Source organism: Artibeus jamaicensis, unplaced genomic scaffold (genome assembly GCF_021234435.1).
Source record: "Artibeus jamaicensis isolate MK-2021 breed Jamaican fruit bat unplaced genomic scaffold, CSHL_Jam_final contig_386, whole genome shotgun sequence".
Classification (NCBI taxonomy): domain Eukaryota; kingdom Metazoa; phylum Chordata; class Mammalia; order Chiroptera; family Phyllostomidae; genus Artibeus; species Artibeus jamaicensis.
The window spans coordinates 2,312,246-2,331,509 of record NW_026521811.1 but is presented as its reverse complement, the minus strand read 5'-3'; the positions used below and the strand labels follow the sequence as shown (position 1 = coordinate 2,331,509).

Genomic DNA, 19,264 nt, shown 5'->3' with positions numbered 1-19,264 from the left:
TCAAGTTTAGACAAAAAAGGGCTGCAGACCCTTCCTCCTGCTTACCCCTCCCGCCGTCTAGCACTCCTCCCTGGTCCTCGCCTCCCGTCACCCCTCCTACTGGGTCCTCTGCCCCTCCCAGTTCTTCTTTCTCCCCCTTTGCCCCTCCTCCTTGGTTCATTCCTAAAGTTCCCGCCCCTCAAGTCTCCTCCCTCTTTCCTCCCCCTCTTCTGCTCTCCGCTTTTTCTTTTCCTCTGCCTCTCCTCCCCTTGTTCTGATCCCGGGTGCACTCCCCTCCTGGCCTCCCTCCCCAAGAAATATCCTGGTCTCCAGTGGTCGCAGCCCCAGCCCTTCCCACAGAGCCGCAGCCTAGTTGGTCCCGCCGGCTCGCCTCTGCCGCAGTCATGGCTGCTGAGGGAGAGGACGAATGCTCGCCTCTGCTGTCTGCCCCCCATTCGGGAAATGTCACCCCCACCGCCCCGCTGTACTTGCAAGAAAGCAGCCCCCGAGGTAAGGCCAGCATCGACCTTCCTACCCAGTGGGAAAGACCTAGGACAGCAAAGACAAGTGGCTGCAGCTCCGGCTAAGGGGAGCTGTCCGCTGGTGTGGGAAACGGATGCTGACTGCTTTAGAGCCTGCAGGCCTGACCCCTCTCTGCAGGCTTCCGTGTGTGTGTGTGTGTGTGTGTGTGTGTGTGTGTGTGTGTGCCACCCCTCACGGGTACAGGATGCGACTTGAATTTCTGAGCTGGACTTCTCTGTTTCAGAGCAGACCCAAGTACAGCTGGGAGTAGTGCTCATCTCTCACAATCATTCACGAACCCTTTCAGGTTGCTGAGAAACCTCAGGAGTACTGCTCACCTTGGCATCTGTCCTTGAAAAGGCTCAGCTCGAAAGATATGCATCTTCTAGGTTTACCCTTCAGTGCTCTGTTCAATCAGGGAATTGCCTTACCAAAAGGAATAGAGTTAATCAATATTCCTGGTATGTCTGAAATTCTTGCCCTTCCTTGTTACTCCTGATTGAAGACTATGTGCTAGCTTGTGAATGAGGAGGGGGAGAAGGGAAGATGGAATATTTTTATACATATCTAGGTGAGATTGAAATGAACTTATAAAAAGTAACCCAAATTAATACTGCATATATTTCTATACATTTTTCTTCTCAAGATAGAATCCAAAAAGATTTGATAGCTGTGGGATTTACAGAAGGAAGAGGGGTCTACTTACCAAACTATTAAATTTATTGAAAGATCTTTGTCCTATGCCTTTGAGTTGATTACTGTAGGAGAAATAAGGGAGGGTCAGAAGTATAGAAAATGGAAGGCAATACTTTAAAAAAGCTTGAGAATAGTGAAAAGACTGGTCAAATATGGCTTTTGCAACTGTAGCTTAAGTTCATCTTGTTTTAGTAGAATGTGAGAGAAGTTTAAAAATCCTAGGAAGTAAATGTTAATTTTGACAATATGGGCAGATCTTGTTTCTTGTACACACTTTTTCCTAGTTCAAGTCTGGAATTGGATCAAGCTGTAGAGCACATTGAACTTGTCCAGTACTTAAAAGTTTTCATTTAACACATTATATCTTGAAAAGCAACAATTGAGCTTTTAATCCACACTTAACAAGATAGGACAAAGGGAAAAGATATTTAGCTGTGAATAATTAGTATTATCAGTGTTGAGAAATAAGGTACAAAATGGAACAAAGACTCACCCTAAAAAGCACACAACTCATGTTTTTCTTGGTCAGCATTAAACTTGTGCCAGAGGATACCAGATGTAGAATTTTCTTTAATGGGCAACTTTGATATTAATATTTTACTGCTACCTAAATTATATGGTCCAGAATGGGTTTAAGTACTTACCAGTGAATGTTTCAACTTTATCCAGTCACTATTTTATTTATTTATTTATTTTTAATTTATTTTTTTAAATTGATTATGCTGTTACAGTTGTTCTATTCCCCCCTTCATTCCCCTCCACCCTGCCCCCCCATCCCCACCATTACCCCCCTTTAGTTTATGTCCATGTGTCTCAAGTCCTTTAGGTTCTATATTTCCCATGCTATTCTTGCCCCCCCATTTTCTATCTACTGTTTATGCTACTTATTTTCTGTACCTTCTCCCCCCATCTCCTCCTCCCACTCCCCTGTTGCTAACCCTCCTTGAGATCTTCATTTCTATGTTTCCACTCCTGATCTAGCTGTCCTTTTAGTTTGCTTTCGTTTTAGGTGTGGTTGTTAATAACTGTGAGTTTGTTGTCCTTTCACTGTTCATGTTTCTTTAACTTCTTTTTCTTAGATAAGTCCCTTTAACATTTCATATAATAAGGGCTTGGTGATGATGAACTCCTTGAATTTGATCTTATCTGAGAAGCACTTTATCTGTCCTTCCATTCTAAATGAAAGTTTTGCTGGATAGAGCAATCTTGGTTGTAGGTCTTTAGATTTCATGACTTGGAATATTTCTTTCTAGCCCCTTCTTGCCTGTAAGGTCTCTTTTGAGAAATCTGCTGACAGTCTGATGGGGATTCCTTTGTAGGTGATTGTCCCCTTATCTCTTGCTGCTTCTAGGATTCTCTCCTTCATTTTAATTTTGGCTAATGTAATTATGATGTGCCTTGGTGTGTTCCTTCTTGAGTCCAACTTTTTTGGTACTCTCTGTGCTTCTTGGATTTCTTGAAAGTCTATTTCCTTTGCCAGATTGGGGAAATTTTCTTTTATTATTTGTTCAAATAATTTTTCCACTGGTGGTTGTGTCTTTCCCCCTTCTGGTACCCCTATAATTCGGATATTAGAGCGTTTAAAGATGTCCTGGAGGTTCCTAAGACTCTCCTCATATCTTTGAATTCTTGCTCCTTGACTCTTTTCTGTTTGGCCATTATTTGCTTTCTTCTGGTCCACTCCATTGATTTGAGTCCCAGTTTCCTTTTCATCTCTATGGGTTTCCTGTGGAATTCCATTCATTTCCCTTAGTTTAGCCTTCATATGTTTCTCTAATTTGTGGCTATAATCAACCAGATCTATTAGGATCCTGATGACCCGTGTTTTAAACTGTGCGTCTGAGAGTTTTGCTATGTCTTCATCGCTTAGATTTATCTCTGGGGCTTTGAGGTCTTCCTGCGACATTTTTGGTCTGTTCTGGCCCTTTAAATGTGAGAAGCGGCGCCTTGGACTCCCAGGTCGCTGGGTTGTGACGCTGTATGTGGGGGCGTGGTCAGAGCGGGGAAATGGCGGCGCCCTCTACTGCCGCAAGCCATGGGGGCCGCAGGGCCCCGGTCCAACAGCCCACTCCCTCGCCTGTCCGCTCGCCCGCAGACAGGCAACCGCAGTCAACACGCAGCACCGCCTCCCCACTGTCTCCTCAGCAGTCGCTCACCCGGTGGGTTGCTCGGTCGCTCACTAGGTCCAATCCTGGGTTTGGAACCCGTGCGTCTGGATTCGCGTGTCTGGATTCCACGCCTGGGTCCGTCCGACCGGAGTCCTCCTGTTCAACCCCTCACGAGACGCCGGTTTCGCCCCTTACCGGTCGGGCTGAAGAATTTGTTGTTAACGGACTTCCGAAAAGTTCAATTTTCCGTGTTCTGGTTGTGTTTTCTGATGCTAATATTTAGTTGTCCCTAAACTTGGTTGTGTGAGAAGGCACGGCACATCCACCTATACCTCCATCTTGGCGGAAGTCCTCTCCAGTCACTATTTAAGATGAAATATTTGAAAATTTATTAAGAGTCAGAATTTGGATTTAAGCAACTTTCTTGTAGTACATTTTCAAGCCTTCTATGTTGCATACATTTTTTTATCATATAGTGGCTAGATTATTCCACCAAATGGTCATACTCATAGATCTGTCTATGGATTTCATCATTTGTTGTATATTTGTTTAATTTGATAAGACTCCTCAAATTAAACAATCAGGTACAAGTTTCAGTTCAGCCACTGAGAAAAAGAAGTTTCATTCTAGAAAACCAAGTAACTGAAGAAATTCAATGTGTTAAAGAACAAATTGGACTGAGTAATTTTAAAGAAACTGTCCTTATTCAGTGATTCATGAATTGGGCAGGGTCTCATCTAATACAGAGAGAGGAGCTCTGAGGAGCTCTACAAAATGAAAGACTGTTATAAACAGAAGAAAGTGGAACAAGGAAGTCACACTACAAAATATAGATTGGTTGTAACAGTCACTTTCCTAGAAGATGAGAGATAACCTCACTAGTACAGATCAAGTAGCTACTTATTGACTGGTTTAAGGTTCCATTTCGGGGAGAAGCTGGAGGTATGATTAAGTCTCCATTTGGTGACATTAGGGGCTTAGCATAAGTGACTCATTTTGAGCCTGTTGTCATGTTTTTAACTACTGGTTTAGCCAAAATGATCTTCCTGCCTTATGGTAGAATAACTTTTCTTCTCCTTCTCCTTCTCCTCCTCCTTCTTCTTCTCCTCCTTCTTCTTCTAATTCTTCTCCCTCTCCTTTTTCATCTTCTTCTTTTTTAAACTTTAGCTTTTTTGAGGGAAAGAGAAAAAAAACATTGATTTGTTGTTTCATATATTTATGCATTTATTGGTGGATTGCTGTATGTGCCCTGACCAGGGATTGAACCTACAACCTTGGTACATTGGGATGACTTTGCAACCAACTGAGCTGCCTGGCCAGGGCCTAACTTTTTTTCTTAACTGGTAAATGATAATTAGATAATGAGAAAGTAATTTTATATAGCATTATACCTAGTGAACATGAAATTTAAATGAGAAGTAATTTTATTTACATTTTTGACAGATATTTACATGGTGGGAAGAGAGCAAGGGAGTGCATCTCATTCAAGAGGGCTACCCTTATGACTTAATATCTACAAGAAGCCATGCCTCCTCATAGCATCACCTTGGGGGTTAGGAGCTAAGGGTATGAATTTCTAGGGAACACACAAACATTCAACCCATTTCAAGAAAGTCCTTGAATATACAGGGATGGGCAAAATAGATTTACAGTTGTGGGTGATATTTGTGTGAGTTAATAAAGCTATTGTAAGAATCATAACCTGCATGTCTTTTTTTAGACAAAGAACTGGAAACCTAATTTTGCCCTGCCCTGTATTTAGACACACTTGACTTCTGAACATCCTTGCATCCTTGCAGAATTTAAGGTTAGGTGTGGATTGGTAGGAAGAGATAACACACACCACACATACAAAGCACTGTAAGATTGGGTTAAATTCTTACCTTATTTGCCAAGGATTTTGAAACCCTCTGAAAGCCAGGTTGTCACAATGAGCAGAAACAGATGCCGTGTATTTGAGAACAGCTACCTAAAGCTCACTGAAAGTCCAGACAGGGCTGTGGAGGGTCTTCATGGAGCTTGATTTGGGGCTATGCTAAAGCTAAGGATCCATTTAAGGGAATTTTTTCAAACTAGCTTTCGAATCAAAAACTTTGATTCAAAACCTTCCCTTTGCTGAGGCCACACTCTTATGAAGGGGAAACAGAGCCTAATTTGGTGAAGTGTATCTGCTTCCAGTTTTCAATTATTGTGGGGGCCCATTTCCTTTCCCATTGTTCAGTAGGCATCAGGCTCCATGTTTCCTGTATTCTATTTATAATGCCCACATTTTCTCCTTGCACTAGCTAGCATCTTTAAAACGTTAATTGCAAAATGTTGCATTCAGTCAGTCATCCTCTCAAATATTTGAGCAGCTAGTATATGGTCTCAGATTTTGGAGAGTTTGCACTCCAGTGAGAGGGAAGTATCGGACTATTATAATTTCAGAGTGGAGGGAACACAGAGGGGCATGAGGACAGACAGTAACTGGTGACATTGGATTGTTTCAGATCTTGTGTTCAGGAAAGATACCTCAAAGATGACAATTGCTTAGAGAGCTGAAAAAACGAATTGGAATCAGCTGTTGGAAGACTTTGGGGAGGAGTATACCGGGCAGTTGGAGCAACAAGTATAAAACATGCTGATTTAAAACAAAAAGGACAATGGGTTAGAGTATGTGAGGTAGGGCAGATATGGTAGAAGCAGTCAGGGGTCTGGATTAGGGACAACCAGGAGAGCCTTGTAGGCCACTGTCAGGAATGGGATTGTATTCCAAGGATAATGGGAAGCCATGGAAGGTTTAGAGCTAAGGAGAGACATGAAATGTTTTACTTTTTAAGATTGTTCTGGTTGGTATGTGGGCAGTGGATGATGGGGGGAAATTGAGAAGGGATTAGTAACACATGAGATGAATCAGAAGACTTCGAGTGGCATATGTCTGAACTAAGGCAGGGCAGTAGAAGTTGTGGGATACAGGGCATACTGTAAATGGAAACAAAGGAATCACAAATCTCCAAAATGACCTAAGCAACTAGGTAAAAAATGTGTCTTTATCTAACATGGGCAATCAGGAAGAAAAGTTTGTATGCAGGAAAGGGGAGGATACTGGAAATCAATATTCTGTTTTGGATAAGCTGAATTGGAATACCTGTAGTCATCACTCAACTGGAGGTGTTGATCAGATAGTTGGATGTACAACTCTGAGTGTGAGCAGATATCAAGGCTGAAGAATACATTTCATTCCCTAATTATTTATTATATGTATGATAACACTTTGCTGTGGTGACAGGTGATGCTCTCAGTTTTCTATTTTATTTCCAAGGATTCTACAAACTTTTTCCAGGAATGTCAAACTATTAGGGTAGAATATTCTGTTAAAATCTTGTAAGCTTTGCCAGTAGATATAGCATGGCATCTGTTCAAAAAGGAGCTATCGGAGAGGTGATCAAAATAGAAACCCTAATCCTTTCACTTTGGGGAAAAGCAGACAAACCTGAATACAGCTTTTTGTGCTCAGCTGTTTTGTGTTTAATTTTTATAAAGCTGAAGAGATACATTATAACCTGGGAGTGACATTCCTTTAATAGCTCCTGAAAGGGAATACATTCTTCTTGCTGTTTTCTCTTCTTTTGGGAGGACTTCTAGTCTTTTTTGGGAGGTGAGGGTGCTTCAGAGTTTGTGTTGCTTTGGCACTTTTCTAGATTTTTGTTCTTATCCTGGTTCCTGTTGTAAAGTGAATTTCTTTTTCTATGTAAGAAAAAATATATGCATATGAAAAAAAATGGAAAGCATAGCTCATTTTTCTGGCCTTCAAGCAAGTTTCCCAAGCATTCTATAACTAAATCTCTTAATATGGTCTCAGGGACAATATGACTCCAGGTGTTGTTTGGCTTGGGGGACCTCACAATTTCTGCCTCTTATGAGCCGTTGACCTTAGAATCATTACTTTACATCTCTGGGACTCAGCTTCCCGCCTGAGAAAGAGTGATATGCCATGTTCCCTTTTGCAATCATAGTCTGTGACAGTTTCTGGTAAGGAATCTGATTATACCTAGGAGAATGTATCCACAATTTAAAAAAATAGATACAGCCCTCTGTGTCACCCAGACAGAATTCCTGGTTGATTTTCACAGCCCCATATTGTGGTGACTCCTCTTTCCTGCCCTGGTGTTCCAGGCTGGAGAGCCCAGAGTGCAGGTAGCATCCCTCACTCCACAGGGGAACTTCCTCAGCCAAGATATTCTTCCCCATTCTGTAAAACATGGGTGTGGGACCAGCCCATTCCACATTTTCACCCATCTTCCATGTTTTAAAAATATTTTATTTATTTACTTTTAGAAAGAGGAGAAGGAGAGGGAGAGAAACATTGGTGTGTGAGATATATCAGTTGGTTGCCTCTTGCATGCCCCCAACTGGGAACCCAGCTCACAACCCAGGCATGTGCTCTGGTTTGGAATCAAACTGGCGACCCCTCATTTTGCAGGCCAGCACTCAATCCACTGAGCCACAACAGCCAGGGCCCTCCTACCAGGTTTGATGTGTTTTTTTTTTTCTGTGTGTATGTGGCTCTTTTTTATATTTTTAGTTATAGGAGTCTGTTCAGCTAGTCTTCAGGTGGTTCTAAAGGATGACTATTCTAGAATTTAGTTGTAATTTTGATGGGGTTGTGGGAGGAGGAAAGCACAGTATTTATCTACTCCATCATCTTGACAGAAGTGCTTTATGTACATGTTCTTGTGAAAACACTTGCCTCATGAAATTGTGCCCTACTACATGTTAAGAACATCAGATCTTTGAGCTGCACAGTATACCTCATTTTCCATGGTTTCCCTAACATATCTAGCACAGCGTCTGGTACAGAATCGGTGCTTGTTACAGACTGTATACTAACTAACTTCTGGGAATGTACCATAGTGTGTCCAGCTGGCTTCTGCTTGTCACCTGATTATAGCTAAAGACCTCTGGACTTTCTCTGGCATCAGAGCTCATAGAGAGGCCTTATAACACACCCTTCCATTATAAACCTGGGACTTCCTGGAGAAGCAGTCAAATTTAAAAACAGGCAAGCCGAATGAAAATATGACAGGTATCACCACTCCTACATCTTTCAGATCTTTCATAGTGGCATTGCTTCCAGTAACCAGGGACCTATATATGACCCTACCTACCTTAATCAGTGGGCCAGAGAACCAATTGGGTATTTTGCTAGTTGCCAAGAATATCCAATTCATATATTAAGGAACTGGGAAAAGAACTTCAGAGTGAATCCTCGAATCTACAGGGGCTACTGTAAATTGGTCCTGGGGTAAGCCATCACCTGTAGCCTGATAGCCATGAGCCCTCTCTTTGGTGGACCACAGTAGAATTTTGAGTCAAGAATTAGCACCATTTAAGAGCGAGTTTCTATTAATCCCTAACAAATGTAGTAATTTTCTTTTCCCTAGTCACTCTAGTAATGGACTCAGGTCTCTTGAGGAAGGCTTAGAGATTTACAGTTATTACTTATACTAGTGATGGTATATCATTCTTCAAAGCCACAAATGAATTCTTCAGTAAAGGTGTTCTGGGTCTGTGAACTTGCTTTGTTATATACTGATTAGAAACTTGTGACTCTCCTCCACTGTGTTTACTAAAGTCAGGTTGCTGGTTACAAGATCTAGTATTTTCTATTATATATAACCAAGTCATGTTCTTGTAGGTTACCAATCCATTTCAATCCTAGACTTATTTCAGCTAGCTACTGTCAAAGCCTTTTGTGAGTCAAAGTTTTCTAAGATTGACTTTCCCATTATGATTAGTGCACCCACCTTGTCTTTGGCTTTTAAGTGTTGCTGTTTAGCCTCCATTGCTCTGTTCTTCCATAATCTCAGAGAGTCATCCTGTGCTGCTCTGCCTGGCCCACATAGGACATGTGTTTCCTTAAATGATGGGTGTATCTATGCCTTAGTGAAAGGTATCTCCTCCAGGTTTTCATGGGATTTGTGGGGCATGGGTATGCAGATTTCATAATAAATTCACTCCAACATTTCTAACTCTCTAGGCCTTTGATTGCTTCTTCTATATTATGCTAGGGATGTCTGACATGTCAGCTCAATAAATGTAAGGTCAAGTCTCATCAACCACCAAGTAAAATGATTCGGCTACTTCCAGCTTTGAAAAAACATCAAATCTAGAACATTTGGAAGGTGCACCCATATCATTACATTTGGCTCAATGCAGTGTTAGATTCTATCCTCTTTCACAGTACTCATATTCTCCAGGTATCTGACAATATACTTTATCAAAACTTTGCAATTTTCTTGTGTCAGCTGCTTCATCCTGAGTCACACCTGTACTTGACCTTCTAGGGCAATTTGAAATCAGAACCTAGTCATATGTCTTGACTAGGGTTGAAGGACAGGTCTTAGGGGGAAAGGCTGTCCTCTGTAAGACAACTGCCTGAGGTGAGGTTATGACAGACATTTCCTGTAAGTTAAGGTTCATCTCTTCAGACACAAGAGAAGACAAACTGCTTTCTATTCATTCTCTGCTCTACTCATTCTTTTCTACTTGTTCTCTGTTTAGTGCAGCCAGGTGGTCCCATTCCAATTCCAGTGTTTAACTCTTCTGCAATCAGTCTCCTTTCATATGAGATACTCAGCAAGACTGTGAATGTACCTGAAATTATAATTTTGCAATCTACATACTCAGATTTTGTGTTTTATTTCTAACAGTGTAATTCCTGTAAAAATTAGAAATAAGTGATACTTTTAGGGCTATGATAGAAGTTCTCTGGTTCTCTAACTAGGATGTGAGCTGAGAACTTCTCATTTTCTCTCTGTAAAGCCTCCAGTACATTCATGAAAATCCACCCCATATCACAATTCATATGGCGATTACTGTTGCCATAGTGGTCAAGTGAAGGAGACACAAACCTCACAATCATCCACAAGGGAAAATCTGATTCATGAGAGTGCCATTGCATGCTGCCATTTGTCACCACACCGTGTCCCACTGGAGAGGAGCTCAGCACTGCAGTCCAGCCCAAGATATGACCAAACTACTCCTCTAGTCTGTTTCTGAGGGTTGTTTCCTGGGATGACTCCTGGTGTGAGTTTTTATGTTAGTTAGGACTTGAAGATAGATACAACAGAGTAAAATATAGTAAAAATAATTGTTAATTACATAGAAAGTTGTTAATTAGGTAACTAAAAGGTAAAGATATTATTCTGACATATTAGGGGATATCTAATGCAAGAATTAGCTAGTACCCCAAAGGCAGAGAGAATAAGGGAAGAGATTGGAATTATTAAAATGAAGTCATTTCAAGGAGGGGTCATGCAGAACTGAAGCATGACTTTTGAGAGGCACATGCCAGGCAGTGCTGAAGTCTTTGCTCTAGAGAAAATTTGTATGTCTGGGGAAAGGGATGTAAGTCCCTTCTTCCTCCTCCAATCTTGTGGTTTCCCTTTATTGTCACCTATTAATAGGACATAATGTGTATCCAGCTGGCAAAGCCAAATGAGGTTTTCAGAGTTCCAGCCCCAGAAGGACAAAGCAGAGAAGGGTAGGTTTGGAGTTGAGCATCAGTAGCCTAATAACTACCACATTTATCTTCCAACTTGACTTTAGCGAGATGGATCCTTCTAAGGGCACCCTGGTTCTAAAAGAACCTGAGTCTCCTGGAAAAGTTTTGTTTCTTTGGTTTCAGAGAGGAGGGGAAAGCAGGTGGGCTTCCTTTTCTCTGTCACTCTGTCCCTAACCCCTACTCCACAAACACCCCGAGGATGAGAAAAAAAAAAACGAGCTTTCCTCACAAACTTGTCCTTTATACTTCTCTTGCCCATCCTATAATCGTTGTGTCCTAAAAGTTATCTCATTTTAATCTGATGTCATTTTTCATTTTTGATACATTTATCAAAGGCATGAAGGGCTAAATATGAGTGTATTTACATAAAGGAATATTACTGAGCTATAAAAAAGTGGGAAATCTTACCTTTTGCAACAGCATGATGGACCTGGAAAGTATTATGGTAAGTGAAATAAGCCAGTCAGAAAAAGACAAATACCATATTATTTCATATACATGTGGAACTAGTGAACAAAATAAACTATCAAAATAGAAATAGACTCACAGATATAGAGAACAGACTGACAGCTATTAGAGGTGGGGGCGTTGGGGAGCTGGGTGAAAAAGGTGAAAGGGATTAAGCAAAAAAAAAAAAGAAGAAAAAGAAACACCTCATAGGCACAACAGTATGGTGATTACCAGAGGGAAAGAGGGGTAGGGAGTGATAGAAGGGAATAAAGGAGGGATAAATGAGGATGGAAGGAGACTTCACTTGGGGTGGTGAGCACACAATACATTATACCTAAAAACTATATAATTTTATTAACCAATTTCACTCCTATAAATTCAGTATTTTTTAAAAACAGTGTATTAGTGAAATAAATGAATTAACTGGAAAATGTTCCATTGAAGAGATTAGCAAAGACATAACTGAGATGATAAAGGTCAGAGCAGTCCAACCAAACAATGTCAAACTTTAAAATGCTGGAGATATGTCTGGTGAACAAATGATATACAGATTAATACACCACGATAAATTTGTGAAATGGAAGGGTTGTTTGCCATCAAATAGATAAATTATGTTGATGTTTGTTATGGGAAAAATGTAATTTGATCACTTGTGGGTTTACAGAATAATAAAGGTCCTTTTGAGTGTTTGAGAAAGGGCATTTATGTATGCCTTGTGATATATATTCTTTCTTCTTGTCTCTTTTATGAGTTTTAGTTTTTCATACTCTCTTCTAGTTTTTATTTCCCCTGACTCTTTCTTCTTCTCATCCCAATTCCTTTTAACTCAAACCTGAGTCTGTCTAAGTGGTCCAACAGAACCCTCACTAGTCCTTACATCTCTTCCTTGTAGTAAAATTATTAATTAAGAGAGGCAGCTCTGTGCAGGGGCCTCTGGAACAGGAGTCATCTCTTGCCTTTGCTGAAGTGCTTGAAAAACTATTTGAAAGTTAGAATCTCTGGGCTTTCGTTTTTTCTTCCATAAAATAAAGGAATTGGACTATATAATTCCTAAGATGCTTGAATTTATAACATTGTACAATTCTGAAAATCTGAGAGATTTTTTCAGGATGAAAAACTGCTGATATAAACAGTACTGCTCACATGGAATAGAAATATTATTTATATAGGCAAACTCCATAAAGAAAATGACTATTGTTCAAGTAATGAGACTTTCAAGATGCAGATTTTTGACTCTTAATATTTAATGATCCCTCATTCTAAGTTTACAGTGGACATTTTATGAATGGCAGAAATTTAAAATAGTACAATAATGGTGATCTGCTGACCTTTTTAATGTAAAAAGTGACCAACTGAACAATCTAAGTTGCTAGTTATTGTAGGTTTACTCACTGAAATAAATTACTGGAGTTTCAAGTCCCTTATAAGAAGATAATGAATTATAAGTGAAGGTTACCTTGGACAATAGTACAAGAAGTATGTTTAAATCACCTTAGAGCTGAAGTAATGGACAGAAAACGGAAATGATAGGCCTGAGGGCATTGTTTACTGGAGCAATTAGGTGGCAGCATCTGTCATTCTATTGATCTCCTGAATGTATTCTATTCCTCTGGTGAGTCCATATGTCCCCTGACTGCCTTCCCTCTCTGTGCATGGTTTAAGGAAGATATTATTCTATGTGGAAAAGACCTCTTTTTCTTTTTTCAGTTAAGCTGAGTCCCCTACTAGGACCCAGCTCTTCTATAAGGAGAGTGGCAGTAATATGTGTAATGTTATTTTCTTAAGAGAAATATGTTCAATAAATTTCAGAGATTCACCCATTCATTTACTCTTTCATTTATTCTTCCATATAATAAATATTTAGTGAGCATTGTCATAGACCAGACACTACTGCAGAGCTGTCCCAAGCAAGCCTCACAGAATTTATAATCCCCCCATTTTGATTTATGATACTCACTTTGTATTCTTTCCCCCTCCCTCCACTTCCTAAGCTTCCAAAAGAATAGATTTGGGCATATATTTGTTATTGAAAGCCTTATTTTTGAGAGTTTAAAAATTACATAGTGCAAATTTTAGAGGAAAAATTCACAGGGTTTTGATGGATCTGATGCACTTCAAAAGCTTCTTAATGTCACCCACTGAAATTTTTTCTGAGCAAAACTTTTGCCTGGGTCCTTTTGTGTGGTTGTAATGTGTGGCCTCCTTCCCTCACCTCCAATGCACTTGTATTCTTCATGATATTATCTTGTCTTTAAATTTCTATCATACTATGTAAAATAGAGACCTAGAATTATAAGAAAACTGCTTCATGCTACTTTATAACAAGGGAAAAGCAAGAGAGGAAACTCACTTTTATTAATGATGCTATTGTTAATAATATTGTTAAAATAATATTTATTATTATATACCAGGCAGGCAGTGTGTCTTGATTGTCCCATGAGATATGGATTTTTTAGCCAGGACAATACTTTCTTTATTGATATCTGATAAACTTCTCTGCATTTTACCAGGGCTCAAATCTGTGTTGACTCCTTCCTTGTTCCTTTAGTCTGCTTTTGTCTTCTAATTACAATACAGGTCACTCTAAGTGAACCTCAAATTCTTTCAAGGATTTAAAGCTACTTTTAAAAATTTAAGACATCTATAGCTTCTTTTTTTTAATCCTCACCCAAGGATATGTTTATTGACTTGAGAGAGGGAGAGACACAGAGAGAGAAACATTGATTAGTTGCCTCCCTTATTCACCCAACCAGGGATTGAACCCCAAACCTAGGTATGTGCTCTGACCAGGAATCCAATGTGTAATCTTTTGTTGTATGGGATGACACTCCGACCACCTGAGCCATTAAGGCTTTATAGTTTCTTTTCAAGTTCAGTGTTCAGTAGTATTCTGATATAAACCTTCCAGAAATGTGTATGTATCATCATTCTAGAGTGGCCAGTTCAGAACCTTGGCTGCCCCAGAAATTCAGCTTCTTATGGATTATTTGAATGTATAATATTTGTTGCTAATCCTTTGCAAGACTGAAAAATATTTATATGATAAACTGCAATGATGCCAGGTGGTCATATGTGAATTTTAAACATATGTAATATGCTCTGCTCTAACTCATTTTAAAATACCACAGAGTTCCGAATCCAATCCAGTGGGTAGAAAATCTGTTTCAAAAGTATCTTTTTTCATGATTAGCTATTGTGATTGTATTTTATAGTCTCACGGGTGCCCCTTGAAATACTCTTTTGAGGTTTCTCAATTGAGAAATGTACAGGAGGTTAGATGGTCCCCCTTAGAAGTACCATCATAGAGTAGTATATATAGATCATTTGTCAGATTTTCCTAACAAATGTACACTTCAGATAGATAAATGAGAATCTGAAACTGGGCTTCTACCTTTTACCCAGTCAACCTTAGGCCTATCGAAAAACAGCGTCTCTCTCTGTGTGTATCTTTGTATTCTGAGAATTTTCAAACACGTACAAAAGTACCAAGAACAAAATGACTTTCCTTATCATTATATCATGTTATCAATATTTTACAATTCATGTTTTACCTATTTCTTCATTTTTTCTTGGAATATTTAAACAACATTCCAGGCATAATATTTTTTACCTATACTTTAGTGCAATTCTTAGGTTTTTGATGTTAAGTAAAAATTTGAAACAAAAAATTAAGTTTATTTTTGTTTTGTGCCTAATATTAACTAGTTCCATCCTAATTAGCTTTGTTCCATATTGATAAGTTTATTTTTTCTAGGTTCATTTTTGTCTTTCCTTGACTGACACCAAAGCTCTATTTTGTTTGTCATAGCTAACAGGTATTACATTGGTTCTAGTATAAACTCAGCATGATAGCTACACTATTTATGTAGTATAAACTCAGCATGATAGCTACACATTTATAAGCTATTTAAAAACTTTGCTTTCACTTACCCATTGATGTGGTAACATGCACTCTCCTGGGCCACACTGGATGGAAAAGCAATATTAAAATAAAATTAAAACTTTGCTTTCATTGATTATTTTATTTCTTGGTAGTTAGATCATTAGCATACGATTTTCAGGCATATATCATCATTTTTCTAATCAAGTGCTGAGGGTTTGCACATAAGAATGCAATGGATGTTTGGGTATGAGTTTGTAAATGGGAACTGGGTCACTGCAGTAGACCTTAGTAAAATGTCTTGGATTTTATCTGAGTTAGGAACTATTCTACTTCACAAGACAGTCCCATGTGTGTTTCTGCTCTGGAATTTCAATAAATTGACTAGCTTTAAACACACAACTGAAAGAACAGGGGATATTTTTTATAGTTCCCTACTTTATTTCTATTGTTTGTTTGCTCAAACCAGCCATAATATGTGTGACTCAATCACTGGTATTTTTTTTTTCAGAACTTCCCCCTCCATACACCACCATTGCCAGTCCAGATACCGGTGGCATTCCAGTGATAAACTGTCGTGTGTGCCAGTCACTCATCAACTTGGATGGCAAATTTCATCAGCATGTGGTTAAGTGCACAGTTTGCAATGAAGCTACAGTAAGTGAGATTTCCATTAATAAAAGCATCAGCTGTTGTCTGACATCTCTCCCTACCAATAGGAAGTATACCAATAATGTACTTTAAAAGTAAATGTGGACACAGATATGGCATATTTTTATCATTTATTTTATGTCTCTGTCTTACATTTAACATACAAGGATGCCTCAGATATTTAATTTAAAGCTTACATCATTACAAAAGTATCATGGTGAATTTAAATATAATATCATTTGGCTCTTTATTTTCTAAAATGAGACTGACCATAGACATTTATTTATAATTATCTTCAGCGTTTATCTACATCACCATGAAACCCATTCTTATTTTCGCTAAAGTTAAAATATACTGAAGTACACCACAAATGTGAACTTGGTAATTATGTGGAAAATTATTTAAATTTATTTTATGTCTGTGGAATGTCAGTAGTTTTTTTTCTGGTTATGATTTATTATTGACTTCTGTGCCAAATTATTTATAAGAAGTTTTGTGTTTTATTACATTTACTTGATATTAATTTAGTGAAATGTTAAAAATTTTTTGAGGGACAAATTTTGTTTACTGAACTTTGGAAAGAGTAGCTAAAGTTTAAGTAAAATTTTTATAGATTAAATTAATAAACTAGTGAAGTGCATACTGATTAGAGTAAATATATTTCTGCCTTTATGGTTAGGCTTTATTTTTTAAATGTCAATCTCCTTTAAATCTGCAATTAAATAAAATTTAATATTTGTTCTTTATATATTTTTTCTCTTTAAAAAAGTCTTTGAGAAATCACTTAGTATATTGTACCTCTAAAAACCATCAAATATGGATACTGGGCTTTATATATTTTATATAAAAGTGATCAAATAAAACCTTAAGTTATGAAATAATATATTCTATTGTAAATCTTGTTTCCTATAAAGGACATTATTTGGAGAACTTTTTTGTATGGGTAGGTGATAACAAAACCAGCTATTTTTTTAAGTTGAACACTTATTAAACTTAATTAGTATTAACCTCCTAAGTGCTATTTTTAGACTTGGCAAGCAAGTATGAGGTGTTAGACATAAATAATAATTTTAAAAAGATACCAAAGGTATCCTTAGATTCGATATTAATATTTTCTTTTGTTCCTCTACTGTTTTGTTTTTGTTTTGGAAGATGCAGCAAACTATGCTCAGAGACTGATTCTGTCTTTGATTTATTACAAGTTTGTCACAGGAATTAGAATAATCTCATAAGGCAATAATATATAATACAAGACAATACCTCTTTAAAAGCCAGTACAGAAATATTGCAATTCAAACAAATGGCAGGTTAATCACACTGTTGTTCCACGCAAGGGGAGATAAAAGGAATAAAATCCAAATTTAACAGAGGTGGACCTGTTACAGAGGATTTCTCAGAGAGCCAGCTTCACCTGACTTCCAGCTGCCAGCTCCAAAATCAAAGTCCCTTGTTGCTAAGTTATGCTGCTAGGGAACTAAGGCTCTGGTGTTGTCTCATAGGCTGCCTACTTTGGGGATTATTAGTACTTCAGGGCTAGTGCACAGCTGAGAGCCACAGCCATCCGAAGAATCGAAGAATCGCTTTGTCTAGGGCAGGAGTGTTTCAGGATCTTCGGAGAGCTGTTCAGCAAAGTGTGCCTTGCTCAGACAGAAACCCTCCGACAGTTTTCACGAACTTCAGTATGTAGCCTAAAGATCCCCTTGCCATAGTTACTTTTCTACCTGGTCTTGTGGATAAGCCCCCAGCTGGGCCCTTCAGCACCCGGAGGAGCCGGCTGGGTGCTTATCCACAACAACGAGCAGGTGGTGATGTCCTGACATAACTTGACTTCTAAAAACAACCTTTTAAAATCTTTGCCTTAAATAAATGGATTAAAACAACTTCCTTTAAGTAATAAAAAGGTGAATTTGAAATCATATCAGACAAATATACAACACTCCAGCTATACAAACTTTCATTTTTTTCATGAATAGGAAAAAAGGCATTTTAAAACTTTACACTTGCACTTGGAAGTAAACACAACAGACTAGGTTATTTATACAGGAATCTAAAAGTCACTGTGGATTTAGCCACCACCCTCAATCTGACTACTTAGAGGTGATGAATTCATACAGGACCAAGAGAATTTGACTACAAATAAATTACTTTTGGACATAAAGAAAATTATGCTGAAATTTTCATATCATTATGCACCCCTGTTATATAAAGAAATGTAAATATTCCAGAGAAAATGGGTAGTATTCAATCAGATTGCCATGTGTGAAATCAGTAACATGATAAAGGAGAGACAAAAAATCTTTGAGGAGTGTTTTATCATTACTTACTAATGTTTGTGTAATTTGATCTTAATGTTACGAATTTAATGAGGTGTTAGGCAATTAGGAGCTTCTCTGTAGATTGAAAAGAATGCATATAGTGAATCAGGGTTGAACACAAAAGCTCAGTTTTACTGTGATTCATTGTCCTCACATCAACCACCCCTGTGAGGAACCTGATATTCCTCTGGAGATGAAAAAAAAAATCCACAGAACAACAACAAAAACAAAAAACAAGGCTAACAGAAGTCCTTTTTATTTCAGTAGATAAAATTGGAAAGGGAAGTAGAGATATGTCTGAGAGAGAATCTGGATAAATTTTAGCAAACTTTAGATAACACAAAATGTAAAGTTAAAGGAGAAGTGATTTCTAAGACAAGTGAATGGAAAATTTGAGAAGTCCTAAAGAGTGGAGCTAGTTGGCTACAGAACTGATGATGAATCAGATTAAGAGGTCAACACACTGGAGTTTGAATCTTAACTCTGCCACTTAGCAGTGATATATGCTTGAGGACTTCTCTAAATTCTGGTTTCCTCTTGAAAAGTGGTATAATAATAATAACACCTGCCTCACAGTGTTGCTGTTAGGGGTAAAGTACCCAGCATAATGCTTAGAACATTCAAGTTTACTTTGCCAAGTAAGAATATTAAGACTTCTGCATAAAGACAAAGTCATTTCCTACCTTTCACTGCATACCAGATGCGACATGGCCTGGGCTATGTCTGGCACTGAAGCTGTTACTTAAAATTTTCTCGCTCAGTCACCTTGTTTACAAGATGAGGAACTGAGGTCTAGAAGTGTAATGGGAATAAAATAGAAAATCTTTTCATTTGCCAAGCACATGCTTACTGAACAGCAAAATTTGATGATATAAAAATTAAGCCAAATTCTGGTTTTCTGGATATTTTAGATAGTATAGTAATACATTCTAGATGTTTATTAATTTTAGATATTCAGATTTATTTTCTCTATATTATGGCTTAATAAATTATAGGTGGCTTATTCCTAACTTTTACATATTTCTACCAAGATTATGAACTTAAATTTTTAAAAATCTTTTAAAAGTAAGTTTTAGACTTACAGAAAAGTTGTAAAAATAATAATAAATGGTACAGA

At 38.2% G+C, this 19,264-nt stretch overlaps 1 protein-coding gene across 2 annotated transcripts in view; it reads left to right on the top strand.

The window, feature by feature from the left end:
- The first annotated feature begins 208 nt into the window (after window positions 1-208).
- PIP4P2 (phosphatidylinositol-4,5-bisphosphate 4-phosphatase 2) overlaps window positions 209-19,264 on the top strand; it is a 39,365-nt gene continuing 20,309 nt past the window's right edge. For both annotated transcript variants that reach the window (XM_037143064.2, XM_037143063.2), the window contains exons 1-2: window positions 209-489; window positions 15,693-15,838. In XM_037143064.2, coding sequence (XP_036998959.1) covers window positions 384-489; window positions 15,693-15,838 — 252 coding nt within the window. In that variant the 5' untranslated portion in view covers window positions 209-383. The remainder of the gene's footprint in view (window positions 490-15,692; window positions 15,839-19,264) is intronic.